This window comes from Brachyhypopomus gauderio, chromosome 10, assembly GCF_052324685.1.
Source record: "Brachyhypopomus gauderio isolate BG-103 chromosome 10, BGAUD_0.2, whole genome shotgun sequence".
NCBI classification, from domain to species: Eukaryota; Metazoa; Chordata; class Actinopteri; order Gymnotiformes; family Hypopomidae; genus Brachyhypopomus; species Brachyhypopomus gauderio.
Window position 1 is genome coordinate 2,410,499 of NC_135220.1, and position 27,562 is coordinate 2,438,060.

The window sequence follows — 27,562 nt, forward strand, 5'->3', positions numbered from 1 at the left end:
CGGCACGCGCGCGCGTAAGGGCACAAGAACACGAGCAGGCCTTCGGCCAAGGGAAATAACTGCAACTAGTGTGAGCGTGCATGCGTGGGTATATTTGGATTAGTGCAGGCATCGCCTGAAATCGTTTAACAACTGACTGGGCGTGGAAATGGTTCAACTGGGAGAGTTTTCACCGAATGATGGGGGACGTGACTGAGTAAGCGGGTTTCCTTTAATGTTTTCTTCCCGCCTAAAAGGCGCCATACGTCACTACTGTTTATTCATGACTTCAAAGAACACAGTACCAACCATGCACCCAATATACTTGCTGCTGTTAACAACCATGCGCCCAATATACGTGCTGCTGTTGTAGTCTTTGCATCGAGGTTCCACAAGTTGTAAGGTCCGTTTTCGTGCCCTCCTGTTTGCGCAAACTCTAGAGACTAACACGCATCTATATACTAGTAGGCCTATGTGTGTGTGACAAGTAGCAAGTAATTCATTGTTACTTTGCTACCACAAACGAATCTGTTCATTCCTTTACAACCAAAACAGAACTAAGTACCTCTCTTTTTCTCCTTCGTTGTATTTATTACAAGAACACGTGTGTATATCAGAATGACGACTGAACTGTAGCATGTTGGTCGAATTGCTGTATAGCAGGACTTCATAATTAACTAGTTCTACAGGTTTCAAACCTGGTGAGTTCTACCTTTCTGTACCAAACCTTTTTGAAAAAGAAATGATTGTGATTAGTGAAATCAGGCACTTCTGTGGAGGACTGGCCCGGTGAAACGGAGCTGCTGTCCAGTGGTGTGGGACATGGAAGTGAAGGGTAATTCTATCGCAGGTTTGTACACGGTTAGGACACACGCATGTAAGAGTGACTTCATACATTCAATAAATCTAAACAGGCACAGCAGGCAAACACCAGGTCAAGGGGAAAACAAACGAATCACAGAGCAACCGGACAGACACGTGAAGGCACGAGAGTAAAGGTGAACCTGTAAAAACCTACAGCTTCCAGGGAACACGATTGTCAGGTGTTAAAATTTACATTCCCACTATTAAAGTTGTCCTCGGAGCACAAATGTGATATGAGCCAAGGTCAAAGGTTCTACTCTGAACCGCCAGCACTGCGAGAGTGAAGCTGAAGAACCTTTGATTCGACCAGAATTCGATTAATAACACGGTCATTCATACACACATGGCCTTTATTTGCTTGGTGACTGTTCTGCGTACATGTTACACAGCTCTTCAGTGTTTAATAGTGATGGTTTTAACCTCTGTGAAGAAGTGATAGGAGTCTTTCCCTCCTTCTCTGCCGACACCTGAGCACTTCATACCTCCAAAAGGAAGGTTTAAATCTCTGACCAGCCAACAGTTGGTCCAAACCAAGCCTGCCTGTAGCTGCTTAGCAACACGATGCACGCGCCCCACATCCCGTGTCCACACCGTGGCTGCCAGGCCATAGCGCACGCCGTTAGCCCGGCCTATGACTTCCTCTTCCAGGTCAAAGGGTGTAACGCAGGTGACGGGGCCAAATATCTCCTCCTGCATCACGGGCGAAGAGTCTGTTATCCCCGAGATGACAGTGGGCAGCATGTAGTACCCACCCACATTTCGGGGGGGCAGGGTTAGGGTGTCGACGCCCTCCCCGCAATGCACCTGGGCACCCTCTGCCCTTGCCATGGCCACGTAACTCCTAACCTGGAAAAGGAAAGCAGACAAGCACGTTTCAATTGTGCTGCTAATGGAAAATATCGGAAAGCGGTGGAGTCTGTAGTGAGATAAACTATATTGCCATAAGTATTCACTCACCTTCCTTGACTCACATATGAGCTTAACTGACATCCCATTCCTAATCCATATGGTATATATATATAAAATCAGTGTAGTGATATTATGTTACACTTACCAGTTAATCTTCTGTCACACCACACTATTACACTGTTCTATGTCATACCAGAGTGGCACACCACACTATTACACTGTTCTATGTCATACCAGAGTGTCACACCACTCTATGACACTGTCCTGTGTTATACCAGTGTTATGCTACACACAGACTACACACTGGAGGACAGTGGTGGGGAGAACAGAAGTGTGAGGATGTGAAGGCATCTACCACGGCCTGCTCTGACCTTCTCCAGGTGCTCCTTGCTCACAAGCGCTCCGTTGTTGTTGGCAGCCTCAGATGGCACGCCAGTTTTCCATTGCCGAGCCACCTCCACAAACTTTGCTAGGAATTGTGGGTAAATACTCCGCTCCACAAAGATTCTGCTGGTACACAGACAAATCTCACCCTGTGAGGAGAATGAAAGCGGGGCGGAGGGTTGTTGTGAGACGTGAGCGCCTCCTTGTGGCTGTGCACTGTACTGTCTTTTTGCTAGACATTAAACTGACACCTGTAATGAAACAGCCCACAAAGTATTAACATTTACATTTACAGCATTTGGCAGACGCCCTTATCCAGAGCGACTTACATTCTTAATCTCATTTTTATACAAGTGAGCAATTGAGGGTTAAGGTGCCTTGCTCATGGGCACCTCAGTCATGGCCTCAGGTCTGGGAATCGAACCCACGACCCTCCGGTTACAAGACCAGTTCCCTAACCACCAGGCCATGACTGCCCGTATTAACATTACTAAGTATTAGAATGACTAAAATACTATATTATTATATAATATATATAATACTATATTATAATTAAACTGTGTGGAGATACTTGGAGCTAAACATATCTCAGATGTTAAGATAAGTTTTAAGAATGACATGGACCAATCTGAGCAAGCGGAGGACATTACAGTGCCTTAGAGTATAGGAATAGACATCGCTGCAAGTCCTAACACATCCAGCGGTGAGTGAACTAGTTGTGTAGGACAAACATCTTCTGACCGGCTGCCTAAAGTGAAGGAGGTGGGTCGCAGGGCTGTGTGAGCTGAACGTTTGGGCGGAGAACTCGTCTTACCTGGTTGGAGAAGCTGGAGCGAACGGTGGTGCTCACGCACTGCTCCAGGTCCGCATCGGCAAATACGATGGCGGGGTTCTTCCCGCCAAGTTCCAGAGAGAGTTTCTTGCAGTAGGGGGCGCTGCGCTCTGTTATCGCTCTGGCTGTCGCTGTGCTGCCAGTGAACGAAATCAAGGGCACATCAGGGTGGGACACTAAAGCGCCACCTGCACGTGGGCCTGTGCCAAACACCACGTTCACCACACCAGCTGGGAAACCTGAACAATACACACACACACACACACACACACACACACACACACACACACACACACACACACACACACACACACACACACACACACACACACACGCATCGTCAGACTGATAATGTAGGTGTAACAGTGGTGCAAAACCTTACTTTGACTCGTAGCTCTCTCTCTCTCTCTCTCTCTCACACACACACACACACACACACACACTCCTCACCAGCCTTCTCTAGTAGCTGGCACATCATCCAGGCAGTGACTGAGGTCATCTCACTGGGCTTAGCCACCACAGTGTTACCAGTGGCAACAGCTGGGGCAATCTTCCAGGTGAGGAGATAGAGGGGCAGGTTCCAAGGGCTGATCAGACCAGCTACAGACAGATGGAGAGAGAGAGACAGAGACACAGCCAGAGAGAGAGAGAGAAAGAGAATATGATATCAGTCAAACATCAACATTCATGCACACGCTCAGTTTCTCTCACACAAAGAACATCAAGTTCAGGGATTAATTTCACCAGCCAGAGGAGAAAACAAATGTTAGATCACAATCTACACTACACAATCATACACACACACACACACACACACAAACACAGAAAGTAAAGGGACCTTTTAAGCACTACATTTCTCTTTCTCTCTTGCACATGCACATCCTCACCCCTCTTACAAACCACTCAAAAAACAAACATATCAGTAGGAGAGTAACACACACAGAAATCACATTCTGACGTAGAGAAACTGAGAATCCTTCTCTGGAGAATGGCTAGGCATGGTTACCAATCTTGTTCAGTGGGCTGCCATGCTGTATTTGTGTAGTAGTAACACACACACACACACACACACCCACACACACGTACACACCGACTCCAACGGGGCAGCGGACGGTGTAGTTGAGGCAGCCCATGTGGTCCATCTGACTGCATTCTGTGGTGTGGTGAAGGATGGACGAGGCGAAGAACCGGAGGTTGTACGCAGCGCGTGGGATATCAACACTGCGGGCGAAGGAGACCGTCTTCCCTGCGGCCAAACACAGCATGCGGAGAGCAGAGGAAAGGTGTGAAGGAGAGAGTGAACAGAGAAGATTCGTGATGAAGCCACTGGGTGCAGAAAACAGACAGGACAGCAGATCCCCACTGACTCCAGGGTTCCTCACACTCTGAACACACTCTAAATGTCTCCTCATATAGTGACAGGAGCACATTTGACATGCACAGACCCATGAATGCAGACGTAGTCCTACTTACCACACCTTTACAGAGCTCCCAACTAGTCTCCAACGCTAAGGCTACAAGGAATCATGTTAAAGTGATTGCATGGATGAGATGGGAAGTAAACACAAGTATATAGGCCTACTTTTAAGACTTTTAGAAAAGATCCAGGTGTGTGGGTGGTTAATGCTCACCCTGGTCCTTTGACTCAGCTCGGGCAAACTCCTCCAAGCGCTCCTCCAGCAAAACAGCCAGTTTATTCAGGACCTGAGCGCGTTCGGCGGGGCTGGTAGCCGACCAGGCCGGGAACGCCGCCTTGGCCGCCTCCACCGCGGCTGCCACCTGCACCCATGTTCGCGCGACACCTCAGTACGACGTCTCGCGCGCGCGCACAGAGAAGCTGCGCGTGCATTCGCGGAATCATTTAATTAACGTATGTGATTTCTGCTACAGATTATCCATATAATCCCCCCCCGTCCAGAACGGTGTGGGTTGGACGCGCAAGCAGCCAGGTGTGCACCTGGATTAGGTGAGCCGCCCCACTGACCTGCAGGTTTAATCAGTTGGGTGAACCTTGAGCCCACTAAGATAATATTTCACCATGACCTGTGTTGACCATGTAAACTACATGAGGGTGAAGGTGCAACTGTTTCTCTGCAGGCCTTAACTTTGCAGTAAAACTTTGTTACATTATCCAAAGTAATTTTGACCTATAACAACTTTGTAAAAATTTCAAAAGCGCATATATTTATTAATTTGATCTGCGATGCAAAACCTCACCTCTTCAGAACCGCTGTCCGGTACCTTACAGTACACTTCTCCAGTGGACGGATCGTATGAATCGATGTGTTTGGAACACGGCACAAACTTTCCCCCGATGTAATTTTCCAGCACGAGGTTGCCACGTTTCTCAGACATTACTGCAGGAACACTTTAATCAGATGACACGCACCAATAAATCTCAGCACTAGTCAGTCAGGGAGAGACGCGTTCCTGCACTGTTTGTTCGGACTGGGTCTCTCTGTACTGGATCCGTTACGTCACCAGGATTTCTTCACTCTCTGGGAGTGGTTTTATATTACACAAACAACAAATATATGTTATATGCTCATCCACCTCTGCTATGACAATGCAATAAATTCAAACCAGTAGACGCACACTTTATACCAGTGCTAAAAACAGACGAACCATTTAAAAAGAAATGAACATGAGTTTTGCAGTAACTTCCATGACTTTATTTCTTGCTGAAGGAGCTTTTTAAAGTTGGTTCAATATGTTCGGTTTAAATAAATCTAAACAAAATACATGACGTATATGACGCCGAGCGCAGTTCCGACGGCCACCACAGGGGGGCGCACGGCGCCGCTTCTCTCCTCCTGTTCAGCGTCCCTCTCGCCCATCCTCCCACTGGCCCTCTCCTTTAGTGGCAGTTCAGGTCCAGAAGTAACAACACAGCTGCAGCGTCTACACGAGCAGATCGTGTAAAGGGTGGGACGGGTGGGACGGGTCTTGAGCGGGTTGGTAGCAGAGACCGGGCTCTTCCAGATTAAGCCGGATCCAAAGCACTGAACGTGTGGAGAGTACGCTGTGTATTTCCTGTGTGTTTCACACAAGTCCTACTTCCTCGACACCAAAGTCCTTCATTAATAAATCATAGACGTCCGTAAAGACATGGCACCTTGCTGTTTAACATCTTCCAGATATTCAAGTTAAGAATTATATTAAACTTAATAAAAAATAAAGGAAACTAAAACAATAAAAACTGATACAGCCCTGCTCAGTGTGTTCATTACAGGTGTAATGGATGGAAGAGGAGAATATAGATGTGTGTGTTTATGCGTGTGATGTTCATTATTTCAAATGAGATGACAGGAATCTTAGGTAGTGCGCACACACACACACACACACACACACACACACACACACACACACACACACACACACACACACCCCCTTTTCGTGCAATGTATCCCCGATGTGAAAGACAAGTCTGGAGGAGGAAAAGGCTGAGAGAGAGAGAGAGAGAGAGAGAGAGAGAGAGAGAGAGAGAGGGAAGAGAGAGAGCACAAGAGAAGAACGATAGATCTCTCTCTTTCGGTGGAATACGTGGAACTGCACTTCTGTTCAGTGGCTCCTTTCTCCAGGATGTGTGCCCTGAAGGATCATGGGAAGGTTGATGGTGTTTACTCTCTGATCTATGAGAAACAGAGATGCATTTGTTAAATACATGGCTGCTGCTCTCACACCTGTGTAGTGTGCATATAGTCCACCATGTGCATATAGTGCCATGATCTTTATACCATCAGCATGGCCACTGTCTGGTAACACGTTCATTAGAGCTCTTCTACATGACTTCAGTTCTTGTGAACCTTCATCAGCTTTTTGCCAATGAACTTGCCCCTCTCTGCAACCTCACACCCTCTACCCAACCCTGTCACCGAAGCTCTGCCTTCCACAGAGATGCACACGTAGTGCTTAGCCAACCGCTGCAAGGACTGTGTGTACACACCAAATGATTGACAGGCAGGGAAGACTCATGCATGATGTTTTCACAGCTGCACCATGCTGAAATTTTTATTTGGTGACCATAGAGCCCAGATCTGTCACGGAAGCCCCCACCCTCCTCTCAGAGTAAACACTTCTGGTAACTACAGGTCCCAGATCAGTCATAATCAGGGTGTAGAGACAGATCAGCCAAACAATAAACTAGTTTATGTGCATATAAACAACATAGTGTGAATAATTTAATAAATGGTTTGTGCAAGTACATGCTGGTAAATGGGAGACAGGACATTGGTGTGGTTTTAAGGTGTGTGTGTGTGTACCTCTGTGACTACTCCAGCTGCAATGGTAGAGCCCACATATCTGAGCATGAAGCGGCCCAGTTCTTTATAGTCCTTATAGAGCTCCAGGGCAACCGGACGCTGGGTCTGAATCTCCACCACCGCGTTCTGCCCTTTACTCAGACATCTACATACACACACACACACACACACACACACACACACACACACACACACACAGGATTTAAACAACAGCTGCAAAAGGTGAAATTACTGTAAACACCCCCACCCCAATACATCAATGCCACATTCACTAAACTCAATACTGGTTATACTGGTTCAGAAACACACAGCGATATTCATAACTGCCACATGTTCTCTCTCACATACAAACACACTTTGGAAAAAGGCTGCAAAGTAAGAATGCATTCAAAAGTAGAAGTGTCAGTTGTTTATTTTTGTCAATTAATAAAATGCAATGGGAATGTTCCAAAAAGAAATCCAAACCAAATCCATATTTGGTGTGATCACCCGTTGCCCGTCAGGGTGAGACCAGACCCACCAACAGCCACTCAGACACTCAGCAATACTGGAACAGCCATGGGGGAAGGACACCACCAGTCGCTGCTGAACCTGGGGTCAGACCACAGCAACCACCCTGAACAGGACATAGTAACCTTCAGGCTAGTAAACATCGGAGAAAGGGTGTCCAGCATTAAGAGCTGGACCACATGGCTGAAGAAGCCAACCATACTCCGTGATCACATGACTAACAGACGAAATCCACCATGAACGGATAACTGAAGGCCCGACAGTCCTGATCCTGAACGGACCACAGAAAGGGGCAGTTCCATCCAACTTCTGGCCAAAAACCTTCCTCTACACAACAGAGGCTTCTGTCAAGATAAGTAGACACCACTCAATACACGAGGGGGCTTTGGCAAGAACACCAGAGGAGCCAAGAACCAGCTACTTGAGAAAACAACAGTCACCTTAACTCTAACCTAACCCTACCCTACTCCTGTAGAACTAGATAGATCAACCCCCTGGACTGACTACAAGAAATCTCATGATTCAATGACACACAGAATCCTGGAATGCTTCAGGCTGTACAGCATCAAGAGGAATGGAACCTTCATCAAGAACTCGATGGAGCTGTGTAGGACAACCACAGAGGCCAACTTGGGCCAATACCAATAACAGCAAGGAGATCCTGTCGGAATGGTTAACTGACCAGACATAGTACTGAAACTTCAGAGGAAGGTACTAGTGACAGATGTAGCCCTCAAGAGAGAGAAATACAAGGAACAAGGAACATGAAAACCTTCAGAAATACCAAGACCTCAGAGCAGAACAAGAAAAGATGTCCGGAAGGCAACCAAGGTTCCTAGGAAGAAGATCGGAGATCTCCGTCCAGAAGAGTGAAGGAGAGAGAGAAGGATCAGCTAAGATACTACGCAGGATCTTCAAGCTACCGAGATTGATGAAAATTAAGACCGTCTGGGGCAATACACACACACACACACACACACACACACACACACACACACACACACACACACACACACACACACACACACACACACACACTCACTTTGGTTTCTTTTTCAGAACCTCTCCACTACTTTTGTGTAATACACTGATGAGTTTGCGGATGGTAGCAGGCTCGCTTACTGTCTGGTAGTGTAACAGCACCTGCAGGGGGGAAAAAAGATACACATTTGAAGTGTATGAACTAAACCAGGAGGAGGAGATGTTTACACCAGAACATCTACAAACACTCCTGGACACACACACACACCTTCTCATGTATTCATACACTCAGAATAAGCCTAGGTTAAAGACACAGAGGCCTGGCTTGTGTATACAATCACTCCAGTTCAGCTTAGGTGGTAAACCTTAGATTAGAAAACCTTATTTCTCTCTTTTCAAACCAGTCCATTTTGGGCCACAACCCTGTCTGCAAACATGCACTACAGTAACCGAGTGGGGACCAGAGGCTTCTGTGTAGAAACCGTGTGGGCTCACACGCGTCTTCCAGCATGGGAGGCGTATAGAGAACACTGGGAAAATGTAGCATGTCTGAATGTGAGGGGTTTGGGGGACACCTGTAAATTACATCACAACTGAAATAAAAAGGTAAAAAAAAACATCTTTAAAAAAACACTTTAATCAGTTGCAGTGTGGCTGTGTGAACTCACAGGGAAGCCTTGTGTTATTGGGACTTCTATATTAAACAACAGGATTCTGGCCCGAAAACGAGAACAGGCTCTGATGGGCTCCTTTGGGTGACAGAACACACACCCAACACTAGAGGGGGAGAATGAGCACCACATTAAAACAAGAGGACAAACATCACAATCACAAGCAGAATGCAGACTGGACCTGGCCGTCCAGAACACGGGTCATAGCCGTGGTCCTGACCCTCCAGAACACACGTCACAGCAATGGACCCGACGTCCTGCTACAGTGCTCAGAAAAGCCATGGGCATGGTATACTCACTTAATCTTTATGATGTCCATCCCTGTGACGGTCAGACTAACGTGGTCACCTGCAGCAGCCCAATCCAACGCCTCGTCATGAAGAGTGATACCTGCACAGAGAAACAAAGAACCAGTTACTACGCTCCCTGAATTAACCTAAAGCCACCAGTAGGGGGAACCGTTACATTCTATAAAGCCCCTCTTACTTGCTTATTCGTCCTCCTATACTAGACTAGCAGGTAAATTCCCTGGTCTAGTCTAGGAACAAATGTAAGGGGAGAACACGACAGTGTTTTCCGCTCATTAAGGGTTTGGTAATTAGCTGATGAGCAAAACAGGGTGTGTGACATCAGGAAAAGACCCGAGCGCCGATCCCACATGACCGGAGTCTGACACCTCAGCTCTAGACAGGGCGGAGTGTTGGTGCTGTGGTCGAAGTGTGAGCGCGTGCGAGAGAGACCGTGCGCGAGAGAGACCGTGCCTGCGTTACCTTTCACAGTGCAGGTCTCGTTGGGAGGCATGGCCAACATGCGGTCTCCCGTCTGAATGAACCCGGCCTCGATCTTCCCAGTCACACAGAAGCCCGAGCCCTGATCTGAGAGCAGAGACACTGTTACACACACCAGCACGCTCGCAGAGACAAGACAAGTCGGTTCCGATTCTGGTCAACGGTCATTTCACAGGACGCCTAACCTTTAAAGACGTCCGAGACACAGAGTCTGAAAGGCTTGTCCACAGACCTCTGAGGGGCTTTAAATGCATCTGGAGGGAGAGGGAGACGGATTTATGTGGTCAAGTCATTATTTTCATGAGGCTTTCAGTCCTTTCACTAATGTTTACTATCCATAATCCTGGATAGCATCCAGATTACAATCCTAAATTCTAGATGTTATACATTATTTGAACCACTGTCCCATGAGAAAACAACGAGAGAGGAGAGAAACAGAGAGTGAGAGAGAGTGATAGTGTGAGAGTGAGTAAGATGTCAGTGGGCCTCACATTAGAGAGTCCCATTAGAATAAACCCCTATGTGAGCCATCACTATGTGAGCTATCATTGTTACAAGCATATCAACACACACCTCTCACCCACACCACACACACACCCGCAACCACACGCCCAGGAGAATAAAAGCCCCTCTGCAGTGGCCAAAATTGTGATACATACATACATCACAGTCTCAAAACAAAGTAAGTGAACCCTTGGCAATACCTGGATACCTGCACTGATTAATAAAATATGGATATATACACATACACACACAAATATGCACACGTGCACACAAGTGCACGCATGCACACACACATTCTCACACACGCGCGCGCACACACACACACACACACACACACACACACACACACACACACACACACACACCTATCTGCTGCAGCAGGCAGGGGCCTTTATACCAGGCGGTGAGCTCGGCGTCATTGCTCCTGGTGGTGAGGTTCTTTCCTGAAAGTCCACTGGTGGGGACGTAATACACATCGGACTCCTGCAATGACATGACAACTGCACCGTGACATCATCCATCAACACACACGGCACAGCACACACTTCACTTACTCCTTTAACACACACACACAGGTGTTTAAGGAAGACTCGACCCATCTTAACTTGACCCAAAGCTTCAGTTTCACCCAGGAACGCGAGGTGGACGCTCACACACTACAGCTAGCCTCCAGTAGCCTTACACACAGGTTAAACGAGACTAATGGAGCCTCGGCAGAAACTCCACGCAGGTGATGTACGGGGTAAACAAACACAGCCTAAGAGAAAGAAGGTGTGTGAAGCAGCGGGCTGCCACACAGCTGCAGGACACAGAGAACACATGCAAGCTGCTCTCTTTCCAAAACGTTTTGTGTTTTTCAATATGGCGGACAACTCAGCAATGTTAATCTGCAAACTGCAAGCAAAACTTCAGGTCTTCAGTGGTTTCCTGGTATTCTGAAGCTCCACTCATTTTAAAACAGGAGTTTCTGTGAAAACCACTTGTATTAAATGAGTCACTCATGAGATAACATCAGCGCTTCCCCTCCGAGAGGTCCGCGCTCATAAACTAGCATCCATAGTGCTGGGTGTGGAGAGCTGATAAGAGTGTCAGAAGACAGACGGCACCAGAGCTGCTGGGTCAGGGGGGCACACACGGCGTCCTACCTTGAAACCAGCTTGCTTCAGAAAGTGACCAAGTTTGGAGGTGATTTCCTGGAACCTCTCCTGCTGCCAGTTCACCTGAGTTCAGCAAAGACGCGTGCACCCGCCCACACACACACACACACACACACACACACACACACACGGGGGTAAATTAAAGTATAAACGGTGGGAGACAGGCAGAAGTCGGGTTCTCAGAGGAATATGATTGACACTGCCGTGGTAACGCTACGGTGTTGTGGTCACCATGGTTACCCACCTGGTCCATCTTGTTGACAGCAACAGCGAGCTGAGTGACGCCGAGAGACCGGACCAGCAGGGCGTGCTCTCTCGTCTGGCCTCCTGACTCGAAGCCTGCCTCAAACTCCCCCCGGCTGGCGTCCACCACCAACACGGCCACGTCTGCCTGCCCACACACACTTATTTTAGTCTTTTACACTCACACACACACACCTATTATCAAACTCCTTGGGGCTCCACCACCCCGCTGAGACACACAAACACAACATCAGTCTACACAATCACACACACACACACACACACACACACACACACACACACACACACCCCTTCACATTCAGAATAACGTTCGGAAGACTGTTAAGTTACGGAACATGTGTAACTAACTCAATTACATAAATTCTTGTGAAACGTAACCATAAAATGTGTAGCTAAAGTAGGTTTTATGACAACAAACATTCTATGCCTATACACAGACAACCTTTATCTTTATATAAAAAAAAATAAAAAAAAACAGCAACAACAAAAACCAGAAAACAAAATCGAGGCCAATATTTTATTAACGGCTGCAAATTTATTTGACATATTTTTAGTCCCTGTATATTGCCTAGTCATTCAGCAGAAATAGATCAGTCAGAATGAGCTCAGTCGGGCAGACGCCCCCCCACTTTCTCCCGCCTCGCTGCACAGCCACACCCCCCCAGGAGAGGCACTTTCTCTCAACAACACCTTACTCAGCACTCACGCACAAGGAAATGAGTAAATCCGGCCGGTTGCATGTGAGTAATTTCATTCACTCAAACTGCAGAACTCAAACCCAAACAGAAGAAACACACTCATATGGAGAGTTCTGGGCATGGGTAGCAGATCATAGGCCTGACAAGGTGTGTTCATTCACACTGGAGAGTGAATGTTGCAGAGTCATTAAACGGCAGCTCTCCATGCGCGCACACACACACACACACACACACACACAACCCCAGTGGGGACACCGTACGAGGCGGGGGCGTGTGTGGGGGGCTGTTCACCTACTTGCGCTGCACCAGTGATCATGTTGGGAATAAAGTCTTTGTGTCCCGGTGCGTCCATCAGAGTGACAACTTTGGATTCCGTCTCAAACTTGGTCATCCCCACATCCATGGTCACCCCTCTGCCCGAGAGAGAGAGATTATTTCACGGGGACAAACGGGTGTTTGTGGTGCGTGCAGACGCAGTGTGAGCCCCACCCACCGCTCGCGCTCCTCGCCGGTCTCGTCCAGCACCCAGGCGTAGGCGAACGAGGCCTTGCCGGCTTTCTTGGCCTCCTGCTCATACTTGTGCATGGTGCGTTTGTTCACGTGGCCCAACAAATACAACAGATGGCCCATCAGAGTGCTTTTACCGGCGTCCACATGACCTGTGGGTACACACACACACACACACACACACACACATACACACACACAGTAGCCATTAGTTGAAACAAGAAGAATAACATTCTAAATGTTTGTATTCCATTTCAAATTAAAAAAACTAATTACAATTTGTATTTATGGAGTAAAGGTGCTTCCATTCAACAAATATCAAACAGGCAAGCGAATCAGCCTATGGTTGCCCATATAACCACCACACCGTTTAGATGGATGTGTAACCGTTCGGCTGAGAACACGGGGGGCGGGGCTGGGGGCGGGGTCAAAGCGCCGCACCTATGACGACCAGGTTGAGAAGCGGCTTGCCACCCTGGCGTTGCTCCAGCTCGGCGCGGATGTTGAGCTGCTGTTTGCTCTTGCTGGCAGAGCGGGGGGGCGTTGGGGCCGCGGGGTCCTCGGATTGGACCACTGCTCTGGACGGTGTGTCCGGCGCCGTGGGTCTGGCCTCCGGGCTCGGACCTCTGCACACGACCGCACTCCCGCCATCGTCCTCCAAGCTGCGCGCACACACACACACACACACACACATACGACCTTTCTTTCTGTCTTCTGAACCTGCTCTGAAAACAGGAGTCATGCTTCATGTAAAGTCACGTCGACTTTAGTCACACACAGAATTTGTGTTCCACATGTTAATCTTCCTACTGAAGAGTCTTAATTCAATTTAGAACATTTTTTGATTAAACAGATAAAGTGACATTTGAGTGTTTTTTGATGTAAATGTTATTTTCCGCGTCTGCCTTTAAATGAGATGATTAAGACACCACCACCTGCTCCAGCAGATGAGCCCCAAGCAAACCCTACAGGTACACGGAGTGTGATGCTGCCCTGACCGCTGGGTGTGGTGTTCAGGCAAGCACAGCTAGGGGTCAGAGTTCAAACATCCTCAAGCGTCAAGCGGCAACCTGCCACTAGGGTTTCTCATGGACGTTTCCCCTCACTGTTATCTCAGGTCAGTGGAGCTGCTCATTTTCATGCTTAACATCAGGGCTTGGTTAGGGCTAGCACGCTGTAGATTAGCACATACCAGGAAAAGCTCTTACTGTTAATGTTGTTGACAGGAAAAATATTTTTAGCTTTGCATAACGCTTTAAGATGGAGATTAAACCACAGCGTAAATGTTACCAAGGGACGTTTGTTGTCGATAAAGGCATGCGTGCTTGTTGTAAACAGGACTGTCCCAACCTGGACTGGATTTGGCTAAGCATAACGGTAGCCTTCTCTGTGAACGTTTGCAGGGCCGAAACCATAACACAGCGCCCTCTTGAGTTGAGGCTAGCTAATGATGCATCAAGTGTAATCAACATTCATTAAAAATATAAGAGGGTAATTATGCAAACAGGTTTCTGTTTGTTTGCCTTTCGCTAGGAATTGTTTGCATTTTACTGCATTATTGATAAACATAATTGTGCATTAATTGTGAAGCAAGATGTACGTCAACTTAAATGTTTCAAATGCCACTGTAAAATGTAAATAACATTAAGTTCAATTTTATTAATATTACCAAAATTCATAGTATCCTATGAAATTTGTAACCGTATAAAAAGCTATTGTCTAAAACTTAACAAAACATCATTGTGTGAATTTGTATGCTCTCTCATACCTTTGCACAAAGCTTATCAGATTTAATCAGAATACTGCAACTTTTTCCATCTCCTAAAACCATCAAAAATGTTCAAAAATGTGAACTCCAGGCCTGACATTCAAGTGTGATGGTCTCAGGTTGTGTGTGAGCTGAAGGATGAACTGCAGCTGCGGGAGCCCATCTGTTCCCCCTTCGGGTGTGGTCTGTGGTTTAAGGTGTGGAGGTGATAGTCTGGGGCTTTGTGTGTGTGTTTGTCTGCGTGCACACATGTGTGTTTGCATCCGAATAATCTATAGGCAGCAGCCACTCCTGTGGTTTGAATCCAATCCCAGAATGCATCGCAGGCAGGCAAACACTTTATTGTTAAGCATATTACACTCCTGTCACACAGCCAGAGGAGCTCATTACTGAACTACCACTGAAAACTAGTGCCAAATAATAATTTGGAAATTTCATGTGATGCATTAGGATGGAAAACCAGTTATGGCTCTAGGAATGAAGAACAGGCTTCACAGTAACCGCACTGTGGCACTGAAAGAATTATTCAAAGTAAACAACAAACCTTTTTTGATTCAATGAAAACAATTGAACATTAAAAATATATATGTTTTGCTGTGTGAGGTGGCTTCCCAGCCTGCAGGATTGATTCCAGCCGGGTTCTGTTGGTCTTTACCTGGGTACATCGAAGCCCATGGTCTGCTTCTTACCAGAGACCGTCATCCGGGCGACCTTGGGGACGACCTCGCAGTCCACACGAGTCTCAGGACCCTCGCGGACTTTTGCTACAAACACAAACACTCGAGTTAAAGGTGCCATCACCCAGCCATGTCAATGTTCAACTACCTTTAGAACGTACCCCTTACTAAAGAAATGTTGATCTATATACAACATCGCTAATCAACTAGACATTGTAACAAATAATTTTTGAAAAAAACTGCTTTATGTAAGTAACGGGTGAAACTGATGGAAAGTCCGTAAGATTTTGTGGAGTTCTCCCAGCGTTCACAGCAACACATGCCGTAACCAGACGAAATTTCCACTCTTTGACTCATTTGTTCCTTGTGACTTCTCAGCACAGTGACGAACGGGAGACGTGCGCTTCACCAACACCCTGAAGCAGCAGGACGCCACACCACCCGCCTGCTCCCCTCACACCACCCAACGCACCCCACAACACCCCACCTTTGCCACAACTTCCCAAAAGATGGCCGGCTGACAAACTGCAGCAGATGACCGGACCTGGAAATCGGGGGACGGACAGGTAAAGGAGGTGAGAGTATGTCACTGTGTTCTGATAGCTGAAGTGTGTGTGTGTGTGTGTGTTTCGGTAGGGTTGCAGGCTTCCTTTCCCACTGTCGTGTTTCTGATGATGTGCTTGATGAAGCACTCTTGAAACTGAATCTTTTAGTAGGCCACAGTACGTCGTGGTCAGCTCGGAGCGTTTGATGTGCTGATTTAGGGCTGTTCACTTACTGAAACAGTTGAGTCACCTTTCATTCTGATGACAAGAAAAAGGGTGACAAGAAATAACAAGGACAAAAAAGCAGAGAGTAAAAGAGAGGGAAGAGGTGGGGGAAGAGGAGGAAAGGAGAGAAATAGAGTGAAAAGACAAAGGGATAGAGGGAGATAGTGTTGGTGTGCATTTCCCTCAACAATAACTGGGCTTTCAGCTCGTCCCGTCATAGCAGTAGTGTTGAGTCAATGTTCAGAGACACAGCCAGTCATCTCTCACTGAGCAAAACCAGCTTGGGCCAGGAAAGGGTTAACTGTGCCCACAACACTTACGCACCGAGTACACTTACGTACAGAGTGTGCACTAATGGCACACTGACATGTACACTTACGCACCGAGTGTGCACTAATGGCACACTGACATGTACACTTACGCACCGAGTGTGCACTAATGGCACACTGACATGTACACTTACGCACCGAGTGTGCACTAATGGCACACTGACATGTACACTTACGCACCGAGTGTGCACTAATGGCACACTGACATGTACACTTACGCACCGAGTGTGCACTAATGGCACACTGACATGTACACTTACGCACCGAGTGTGCACTAATGGCACACTGACATGTACACTTACGCACAGAGTGTGCACTAATGGCACACTGACATGTACTTGATTCTAATCAAGCAAGCACCTCATCAGGATCATTAAGTACAAAGCTAAAGCGCAGAAGTGTGCACCCATACACACTTGCACACGCACACACACTCACGTTCACACTCGCTTGCACACGCGCGCACACACACCCCCTCACTTGCACACACACACCCTCGCTCTCATGCAGTCACGCGTGCACACCCTCTCACACGCGCACACACCCTCTCACACGCGCACACACCCTCACACCCAGACACAAAGAAAGATGACTGCTCACTTCAAAAACCTTTTGTGACTTTTGAACTGAAAAATATCGGTTTCATAATTGATAATGATAGAAAAGATTCAACCAAACAGTTTTAGTGTGAAAGACCCTTTAACAAAATGCAGTCCAACATGGTTCATTTCCTTCATCATCCTGCACAAGTCTTCCTCAGTGCACATCTTCACTTATGAAGATGACTCCACTGTCTCAGGACCAAACACCAGGGCACCGTCTCAGCCGGTCTCAGAAAAAGACCTGAATAAGACCTGAATAAGACCTGAATAAGACCTGAATAACTGAACGATCAATAAGGCTGTTTAAGGGCTGTTTATGTGGCCAGAGGAACACAGACCCTGGAGATGGGGATTCCTAGTGTCAACGAGCCACACCCAAGTGTTGTTCACCCACACACCCCCACCCCAACCAAACCAAACTTTATCTCACAAACACAGACACTCAAACACCTGACACTGCAGGCATAGCCACAGGGCCAGGAAGTGGGTGGGTGTGTGTGTGTGTGTGTGATACTTCACCTGCATACCCGTGCATGCACACGCGGGCACACACACACACACCCACCCACCCACCTACAAAACCCCCCCGGATACACAACAATAAATGCATGCAAACATTTAACACACTGTATGGACCACTGGCCACTAATATCTAATCACAAATCACAATCACACAGAAATGGCTGGTGACACATTCCCACACATTCCCTACGGTCAACATGTTGAATAAAAGTTCAAAGTGAAAACAAAAACAGTTTGATTGTGATATTGCATAAGAGTGAAAATATAACCTAATACATAGGCAGCATACTAAAACCCAAAACCTGCCTGCACAAGAACTCCAGTGAACATTGGAGTTGTTACTAAATCAACATTTGGGCTTTTTACTAGTTGCTACAGGGCTGGACAATAAAAAAAATATCGTTACACTGGAAGACATTTTTCTTGTAAGGTTTTTCATTCGTAGTCCAGCGTTGAGAACACTTGAGTGCTCCCCAAGAGCACGGGTTTCTTTAAACTCGCTGAAATAATAATGCTGTATAACTCCATGAAACTTTCGGCCTTTGTGTCGGTCAAGATCAACTTTTTCTACCATTTTTTAATCAGTCTTTTTCAGACAACCAGCCCGTAAGCAATGGTAACAAAAGAAACAGATCCCTCCTCCTCTTTGTGTGTGTGTGTGTGTGTGTGTGTGTGTGTGTACACACACGCAGCAGGATATGTAAATGACCTCTACCTAGGAAAACGGATCTGAGGGAAGGCAAACACTAGCAGGGGGGTTGGCCCACACTAATCCCCACAATTAATCCCGTTTATCTGTCAAATACTCAGGGTTTCAACACTGAAAGGGAAGAAATTCAGTGTTTTCAGGAAATTAAATATAACACTAGTACAAGGTACATGAGCATACTATTCTGTCATTCTGATGTTATATCATTTTTAAACACATCGTTCATTGCCTATCTGTCTCTGAAATGGATTAAATGTGAAAATGATCCAGGAGGGGGCGCTCTTGCAGTACAAGTGTCACAGGAAAAGTGCGGTTCTAAAAAGAGGAAAAATACACAGATCTCTTAAACAAAAACATGCATCTTCTCTCCAAGGCTCACACAGGTACATCCTTATTTTCCATGCCAGTTCAGTCTTCATGACGCAACAGAACAGAAACGATATGCATGCTCCTTGAGAAACTGAACCCATGACCTTAGTGTTACCACACTCCATCAGGTGCACACGCGCAAACACACACAGACACACACACACCTCACTCAACAAAGACAAGTATACAGACTCTGATGTGATTGACAATATTTTTTTAGCCCCCCAACTAAATGTACCTGCTTGCTCAAGGGTCTGATCATTTGGGCTCACGGCACCCTCAGCTAGCTCCTTAATCCCCTCAAGGGTCTGATCATTTGGGCTCACGGCACCCTCAGCTAGCTCCTTAATCCCCTCAACTCATCTTATGACTCAGGCGAGCACTTTAACGCACTTCTGTGCTCCTGTGAGCACGTTAGTGTGCAGGAGCAATAAAAAGCAGAGAAATAGGGTGGTTAATGAGTGCAAACGAACAGTGGCACGCTCGCCTGTGGTCTGAACAACAGGACAGTAACCTCTCGCTCAGCCTCTCCATCAGTCACTCTATGACCAATTTATAGAGCTGTGCAGTGCTCAGCAGCATGACATATCAACGTTTTAGCAAAGCCACAAAAGTACAAAAAACCCAGAGATGAGCGGTAACGGAGGGCCAGCTGTCAAGAGTCACTTTTTCCTGTGTAGGTGGCAAGACAAAACAGCGGGATGGAGGAGAAGAAAAATTGGTCAGAAAGAGGGGTGGGGGGAGAGAGAGAGAGAGAGGGAGAAAGAAAGAAAGAGGAGAGTGTGAGAAAGAGGGAGAAAGATAAAGAAAGAAGAGAAAGGGGGAGGGAAAGAGTGAGAGAAAGAGGCCATAATCAGAGTTCAGCAGCAGTCTTTCCTGTTATCACCCACGGTTGTTTCAGCACAGAGAGAGTTAACAAGTTTGCGTGGAGTGTTTGCAGAAAAATGGAGGAAAATGAAGAGAAAATAAACTGGGGTCACTAACTTTCACGGCTGTTAAGTCACACAATGTACATGCAAATGGACAAGATTGGGGAGGAAAAAGATGACGACCCCGACAGTGAGCTCAGAGGTGAGCCCTGAGGAACCCCACGCATCATACGTGAACCCAACGCCCTTCTAGTTTGGTAAACTGGAGTAAAATGAGTTTCCCAGACATACTTTAAGCCTGATCTTGGATCAGCGCAATTTTTTTAGTCCAAGATTAGGCTTAGTATGGATCTAGGAAACTAGAGGAACAAGTCAGGTTAAAGGTCGGCACCTTTCAAGCCAAACGCAGGGCATATGATGATGACAATGGTTATGACGAAGAGGAGGACACCATTACTGTTCCTGCAGAGAAATTCACAGCTTTACAAACCATCATTCACATACAACAGACAAAATATAAAACCAAACGATAAACCCATCACTGCAGCCACACATAAGCGATGTTGTTTAATTAGAAAAAAGAGTAATAGAAGAAGCCGTGTGGGTGTGCTTCAGCTCGCCTTGCTCAGCTGCACACCAGTGCAATAGCAGGTGCTCCTTTGCTGATGGCTCAGTCACCGGTCCCCACCTTGATGGGGCGGACCTGGCCTGTGGCTCTGGGTGCCTGCCCCACACGGAGCTTTATGATTCAGCCTTTTGAAGTGTTTAGTATGATGCACGAGGTGTGTTACTCTGGTGCACAGTCTCCATTACTGAAGAAAAACAAAAAGTTGGAATCAAAGTCCCTGATGTTTTTTTTTTTCCCTGATACCTACACATAAACCATAAAAACAAAAACATGAGCCTAACTGCATGTGACCAATCACACAATGTCCATCGCCCACTGGTTGTTTTTGTTTACTCAGGCGAGAGCCCAAACATGCTTGATACAACGGCGTTCTAGAAACTTCAGATGGAGCACTTCCCACACATGGTGCACTCTTTTCCTCTGCACTCTTTACAACATGCAAAGGATTCAAAGTAGTTCAACCCTGGGGATCTCTGAAAGGTTTACAATCGTTTCAATCACACAAACCTCAGATGTACAGGGTTTCTGAATCATGTCCACCAAAGTTCATCAAACTGGTCCGACCACTAGTTAAGAAACAAACAAACCCATCTTGTCTGTGTGTGTGTATGTATGTGTGTGTGTGTGTGTGTGTGTGTGCATGCGTCTGTCCTTGTGCAGAGGCAAGGTGGGAGAGGAGGACAAAAGACAGACAGCTACACCTGTGGTCGGTCACACCACAAAAAAAGAACACAAAAGCACCCTGCGCAGGGTTCTCCAGTACAGCCTGGGTGTGTTTACACCTCAGTGTGGCCTGCACATTTTGACTTATATAACACATTCTAGCACACTCACACACAAACTCAAAAATGAGCATCAACACACCCATTAAAGATAACATCACATGCACGTGCATGTACGTGCACGAGCACCGACACACACTCACACATACCCCTCCACCCACAAAGACCCACCCATGCAGTCACACATAATCTCAGCATATGAAACAGGCAAAGCTTTATTTCAGTACACATACAAACCTCAGGACTACGCCCACATCAAGCAAAACCACTCTGTGCTATACATCAGTGCTTTAAAAATGAATTAAAATGATCACAGATCTTTCTCAATATGAATACATTAGAAATCAGTGTTTTATCTCAGTAAAAAATAAATGTAAAAATGGCTGCACAATAAATTCTATTCAGTTTGTGTCCGTGTTGGTTATTGTACATGCAAACATTACACACTAAACAGGGACGGGGTGGGGACCTTTATACTCCCTCTTTTACTTTGTGTTGTATCTCTCTTTTTCTCCGTCTCGTCTCCCTCTCTTTTTCTCCGTCTCGTCTCCCTCTCTTTCTGTCTCTGTGGTAGAGCAGACATGCTCCCGACACCCTGACAGCGGTCTACAGGCGAGCAGCTGGTGGTGAGCTGTTCTCTTTCTCACCTTTGTAATTTTTTTCGTTTCACTCAGCAAGGGACTACGATTACACAATAATCAAAATGCAATAAAAAGGTATGGTCCAAAGATTACAAATAAATTTTACAAAAATATTAATACCACGTGGAAGGCATGAAAAAATGATTTTAAAAGTTCACCAGCACTGGTTTAAAAAGAATGCTGCTTAGAGAATGCTGGAGTAATGTGCCCGATCCACAGGGCAGGTCAGGGGTTAGCTGGTCACCTCGGCAGTGGGAAAGGGCACAGGGCTATGACTATGACCTTAAACACTCTGAAACGAGACCCAACAGGGCCGACAGAGTGAGGACGCCAATGGAGCTTAAAATGCTGAAAGACCAAATAATCAGCAGGTTCGTCGAATTATAAATTCAGTCTTGTTTTCCAAAAGTGAGGAACAGAAACTGATCCTGAAGCAGCAGACCTCGTCACTCCCTCGTAAACGCCTTCTTCTGATTCGCTTTGACAACGTCATCGGGAGACGGCGAGTCAAAGGAAAAGGGCGTGATGTGATGGAGGGGAGGTCCCTGCACTCGTTCCTTCACTCTGGCCATCTGCCTGCTGTACAGGAAGGCTTTATGGCCGACGGCGGCGCGACGTCCCATCTCCCCCCTCTTCGTCCGGACGCACATCGTCAGAGCAAACACGGACGGCTTGGCGAAAACACTACACAAGTTCCGGTTAAAGAAACAGTCTGGGCCCGATGGGCCCAGAGAGCAATCGTCACTCAAACATGGCGACAAGTCTGGCAACGTCCGGGACATGAGTTCGCTTAAATCTATGTTTTGAGTCAGGTTCGCTGGGCACGTCTTACGAACCCGATGGTTTAATGGTTTAACGTGCCCAGGATTGTGAACTTTATCTGGATTTCTACTCGTAGAAGACGTGGAGATCAGCCGTTTTTCTGCAGCTTGTTGTCGGGACCAAACTGCTGACAAAGACGGCAGTGCAGAAAAGCCGGGAGGAGGAGGAGCAACAGCAGGTTGGGGAAAAGTGGGTGTGGCCTGGCCGGCAAGTCTGAGGCCGCTGGAAGGGCTTTTCACGCCGTTAGCATCCCTCCTAGTCTGCGCTTGATCTGTGGCCGGGCTGCCCGTGTCTGACGGTCCTGCCACCGAGCTGAGAAGGCCAGGGTTGCTGCTGCTCTCGTGCTTCTGAATCAGCTCGGCCAATGACGGACAACTTCCGCCCGGAGCTCCACCCCCACAGCTTCCATTTGCCCGCCCCATTTCAGCTGCCTTACTGGCCTGCAAGACGTCGCTTAGGCTCCCTAGCGGGACAGGCAATGGGGCTGCCACCCTGGGGTCCTGCAGAGAGAGGCTACCCAAGGAGCCGGATAAGAGGGAGGAGACGGGGCTTACGGAGAAGCCGCCTAAACCGGGAGACGTGCCGGGATTCATAGTAAGGCCAGCCGAACGAGACGCACCAGGACCCAAGGAGAGACATGTGGACAGAGGGACACCTTGGCCAAGTGCAGAGGCCAGTGAATCCTTGGAAAAAAGGTTCAGGCTGGTAGGCAGAGGGACGCTGGGACCAAGACCTGCTCCCGTCACGGAGAGAGAACCTGCGCACTTCTGCTCATGCCCCGCCATCAGCTGAGCCAGGGAGCTGGGTGGTGCGTCTGCCTGCTGGCCAGCCCCACTCCCAGACCCGAGGCCAGAGGCCCGAGTTAACGGTCCCTTCACCCAGCCATGCAGAGCAGGGTCCGAGCTCTGGCTGGACTCCCCGATGTTCTCAGACTGGGCTAGGAGATCGCGGAGGCTGAAGGACAGTGTGGAGGCAACCGGCGTGTTTGAAGGTGTGTGTGAGACTGTGTCAGTGCTGCTTGGTGTGGAGGGAGGAGAGCCTCCTTACCTTGCAAGGGCCAAGAGTGAAGCAGAGTGAGGAGGAGGAGGAGGATGGACGAAGATGGGCAGAGACACCACGTGAGGTCCACACAATTGTTGAAACCAGACACACACACACACAGGACAGGCAATACGTCACAAATTTGATTGAGAGCTACAACAATTTAACGATTAAAAGTCTTGTAGAAACTGTCCAAGCACAAGATTAATAATAAAAAGATTAAACATATACCCCTTAATCTTAAAAGATTAAACATATAATCATTAATATATTTATGAAGTTTAGGTCATGAGCTGTATGGTTCAAATTTCCACCAACATTAAGAAAAAATAACAGGGAAATGCCATAATTAATAGAACAAGTCTGAAATGTTCAAACACAGTAAGCTCTCGAAACTATATGAGGCCAAATGCTCAGACATCTGTCAGGGTTTGGAAACACCCTGGAGTTCGCCGGGGGGGCCGTACCTTTGTGCGGGGGGGGCAGCACGGCGGGCGGCAGCTGGGATTTGGGTGCAGTTGTTTGCGTGCTGCTCTTGCTACTGTCAGCAGACAAAATGGAGTCAAGAGCTCGATGGGGGTCACAGTCGTACTTCAGAGCAGTCTGGGTGAGCGTGGAGTCGGGGACAGAGTCTCCAAGAACCGCTCTCATCTGGTCCAAACAGGAGTACAAGCGACCTAGACACACGCAAACAGAGCTCTCAACTTCTGTAAATATCAACCAGCCTCCAATACAGATATAGACACACAAATAATGATAAACTCAATGGCACATGCAAGATTTAGGCCACTGAAATACTGATGTAGATTTAGTGTAGTATCCTAGCCTACACATATTAGATTTCTTAAAATTAAATCTGCAATTTAATTTAAAAGGCACTGATTTTACCTATAAATACATCATCTAACAAATAAGCCTTACAACAAGTCGCATTTTATTTTGTGCTGTGAGCATCCTGACATGTCAGATTTTCCAGAAGAGTGCTCTGTGGGTGTGCAGAACAATCACAGTATTTGCATGACCTAAATGTAAAGAATCGAGGTCAAAATAATTCAGCTGAACTAACAATGAACTGAACTAACTCTTAAGTGCGCTTTGACCAGAGTGCAAACCATTCATTTACTGCAAGCCATGTCTCAATCACAGTATGATCTGATGTCATTGCGATACAATACTTCTGACCGTATCATGCAGCCCTATGGTGTACCTTGCTCCAGTGGGTCGAGCATGTGTGTGATGGTGGGAGAGGTTGGCATCTCCTCCTCCTCTTCCTCATGTTCTTCTTCCTCCAATGGCTCCACCTGTACCGTGTGCCTCGAGTCCTGACGAGAGTAGATAAACTGGGCAGCTGTGGAATTAAGGGAGAAGAAAAAACAACACAATCAGAGAACAATATGTCTACTCAGGAGGAGCCCTATAAGAGAGGTGATTGAGCACCAGGGGGGGATACACCAAGACATCGTGATTTTCTCCACCTACTGGGAGCAGAATGGGTTTGATGTTTCAGAATGCCACTACTGCCCCAAGCCATTGGGCCTGAAGGGCTGGACAGTGATGAGGCAAGGCACATATCCAATGCTGGGTCGCATCACTGTACTGCACAAGACCCACGCGTCAGGATCTCCGCCAAACGGGCTTCCATAGCCGAGCCACTCCACACGAGCCTACAAACACCACGCACAACGCCAAGCGTCGGCTTGGACTGTGGAGTGATGAGTAACGCCTCACTGTCCAGCAGTTTCAGGGACGGATCTGGGTTTGGTGGATACTGACAGGGTTGGGCAAGGCCTCTTAGTTGCATTGAAGAGTAACGTCACAGCATACAAAGACATTTACAACAAGCATACATATCAGAGTGTGGCAACCGTGTGGGGGTCCCATTCCTAATCTAGCATGACTGTACAGTCAATCATAAGGTCCATATAGACATGACAAGATGGCTCATGCAGCTGCCTTTTTGAACCAAGCTTAGTATCTGCATGCCAGCAGCTAAGAAAAAACTAAGAATACATGAAAAATAAGCATTGTAGACTAAACCAAGGGTATCCTACACAGCTACCGGCCTTTAGAAAATCTTTTAGTAAACTACTTTAGTAAATCATTTAGTCACTCATCCTTATGCTCACAAAAAATCTTTTCAGCTTCTCTGGCAAAAAATATAAATATAATAAATCAATTTGGAAAATTAAAAACACCAAACTGTCATGTCAGCCACACTACTGTTCAATATTTCACACATATTTCAATTCTGCTGAGTACAGTGTGTACATAAGAGAATATATGTGCATCTTCGGGGTCAAAAACTATATACACTGTCTGAATGTTTGATCTGCCATCATACATACATATTTGTCTTGCAGAATATACTTCATTTACAGATTGTTTGGGAACCACTGCAAACAGGAACACCACTGGATCTGCGTTTACCCTGAAAAAACCCCAAGTTGGGTCACACGTAGAACAAGACAGTAAATAAACCCTGTAAACAACGATCAGTACCAACCCGTAGCAGGAGAGATGCAGTAGTCATCGTCCACAGACTGTCCGTAAATGTCGTCGTCCTCAAAATCTGCAGGAAACGGAGAGAGAGGACACCTGTGTGAGGCAGCGACACCCCGACACCGACACCCAGTCGGCCCGGTCCAATCACTCTTTGCCTAGTCAGCTCATATTTTCACAGAAGCGTTACCTGACGTTGCAGAAATCAACAATAAGCTGCCATTCACATTTGTGGCTAGTCTGGTAGTTTAAGGACAGAAACGCGAAGGTTCGGCCCATGATTCTGCAGTAACCGTCATGAGCTGCTGGTTCCGTTTGGTACCATGAAAATTAACTCATGTGATCACAGTTAGCTAGCATGCTAACAGTTGTATTGCTAACAATATATTCAAGAAAACGACTTGCATCGTTTGGTTGTTTTATTACAGAAATAAGGGGGAAATTTGAAGTTTACTCATTACATTAACCTTCAGCGGGTTTAAAACCCGCACCACAGCCATCTAGTCTGTTTATGTGCTAACTGGCTAACAACAACCAGCTAACGGCTAGCTTAACTTAAACCAGCTGGTCAAGAAGTAGGAATAACTTGGCTAAACCAAGACAGCCAGACGTACTATTCGTGGAGTATACCTTCATCGTAGTTATAACCTCGGACATTCCTGTGACGAGACATGTTTTGTTTGTAGGTTGTTTTACACTGAGATCTTTAATGAACTCGTTGGCTAAAGTTGAGGCGTGCGTTTCACTCCACAGCCGCCATGTTTCACCCGTCCAGCACAGCGGCCGCGCGCATGCGCAATAAGACACTCAAATAAAAGTCACTTTTAGCTGATTGCATCTAATTACGATCTACGTTTGAAACATACGTAGCTAAATTCATAAAATGCGCGTATTTTATAGTTTTTTTTTCTATAATCATGACAATGCAAACCAGTAGATTTGACCATTCTAAAGTTGTGTGGAAGTGTCTGACCATAACTCAATATGAGCGGCTTTTAAAAAGTGATTCCATTATATCTGCATACACAGAGTCTTTCTCCTGGCCCTGGCACTGAGATGACCAGGTGGAAAAAATCCCCCTTTGTGAGCGTTCTCCCACACTGGAAAAGATGTCCAACAGCTGCTGAAGAAAACCCGTGGAAACTACCTTTTCCAAGCCCTTGACCCACACCTGCTCCTCTCACCTTCTCTGTCTCTCTCCATGAAGACATATGGAACAAAATG

The 27,562-nt window shown here is 46.8% G+C and overlaps 2 protein-coding genes across 6 annotated transcripts; both read right to left on the reverse strand.

Annotated features, from left to right (window-relative positions):
* Window positions 1–1,175: 1,175 nt before the first annotated feature.
* On the reverse strand, window positions 1,176–5,480 carry aldh8a1 (aldehyde dehydrogenase 8 family, member A1). Of its 2 annotated transcripts, XM_077018653.1 has the most exons (7): window positions 5,186–5,480; window positions 4,600–4,747; window positions 4,059–4,214; window positions 3,419–3,568; window positions 2,951–3,207; window positions 2,124–2,285; window positions 1,176–1,689 (listed from the first exon to the last, which is right to left on the reverse strand). In XM_077018653.1, exons 1-7 carry the CDS (start codon window positions 5,321–5,323, stop codon window positions 1,237–1,239), a joined length of 1,464 nt encoding a protein of 487 aa, XP_076874768.1. In that variant the 5' UTR covers window positions 5,324–5,480; the 3' UTR covers window positions 1,176–1,236. The 2 variants fall into 2 exon arrangements, with proteins under 2 accessions (XP_076874768.1, XP_076874769.1); XM_077018654.1 differs by lacking the exon at window positions 5,186–5,480 and having other exon boundaries at window positions 4,059–4,482; window positions 4,600–4,740.
* A 223-nt stretch (window positions 5,481–5,703) lies between these two features.
* On the reverse strand, window positions 5,704–27,131 carry hbs1l (HBS1-like translational GTPase). Of its 4 annotated transcripts, none has more exons than XM_077018650.1 (18): window positions 26,953–27,092; window positions 26,343–26,408; window positions 25,047–25,187; window positions 24,307–24,516; window positions 15,734–15,842; window positions 13,752–13,972; window positions 13,297–13,462; window positions 13,099–13,216; window positions 12,086–12,232; window positions 11,830–11,904; window positions 11,050–11,167; window positions 10,366–10,434; window positions 10,163–10,267; window positions 9,692–9,782; window positions 9,390–9,498; window positions 8,783–8,883; window positions 7,231–7,375; window positions 5,704–6,600 (listed from the first exon to the last, which is right to left on the reverse strand). In XM_077018650.1, exons 1-18 carry the CDS (start codon window positions 26,993–26,995, stop codon window positions 6,589–6,591), a joined length of 2,046 nt encoding a protein of 681 aa, XP_076874765.1. In that variant the 5' UTR covers window positions 26,996–27,092; the 3' UTR covers window positions 5,704–6,588. The 4 variants fall into 4 exon arrangements, with proteins under 4 accessions (XP_076874765.1, XP_076874767.1, XP_076874764.1 ...); XM_077018649.1 differs by having other exon boundaries at window positions 5,707–6,600; window positions 26,969–27,126; XM_077018652.1 differs by lacking the exons at window positions 24,307–24,516; window positions 25,047–25,187; window positions 26,343–26,408; window positions 26,953–27,092 and adding an exon at window positions 23,846–23,975 and having other exon boundaries at window positions 5,705–6,600.
* Between the last annotated feature and the right edge of the window lie 431 nt (window positions 27,132–27,562).

What these genes read in the sequence shown, in the direction of transcription:
- hbs1l (XM_077018650.1), bottom strand. Translation starts at nt 26,995, where the DNA reads ATGTCCGAGGTTATAACTACGATGAAGGTATACTCCACGAATA. An exon ending in GCTCGACCCACTGGAGCAAG is followed by an intron (nt 24,517 to 25,046) that starts GTACACCATAGG and finishes GCGTGTGTCTAG; the next exon opens with GTCGCTTGTACTCCTGTTTG. An exon ending in GCTGCCCCCCCCGCACAAAG is followed by an intron (nt 15,843 to 24,306) that starts GTACGGCCCCCC and finishes TTGTGTTTGTAG; the next exon opens with CAAAAGTCCGCGAGGGTCCT.
- aldh8a1 (XM_077018653.1), bottom strand. Translation starts at nt 5,323, where the DNA reads ATGTCTGAGAAACGTGGCAACCTCGTGCTGGAAAATTACATCGGGGGA. An exon ending in AGCTGAGTCAAAGGACCAGG is followed by an intron (nt 4,215 to 4,599) that starts GTGAGCATTAAC and finishes GTTTGGCCGCAG; the next exon opens with GGAAGACGGTCTCCTTCGCC. An exon ending in CCGCTGCCCCGTTGGAGTCG is followed by an intron (nt 3,569 to 4,058) that starts GTGTGTACGTGT and finishes ATCTGTCTGTAG; the next exon opens with CTGGTCTGATCAGCCCTTGG.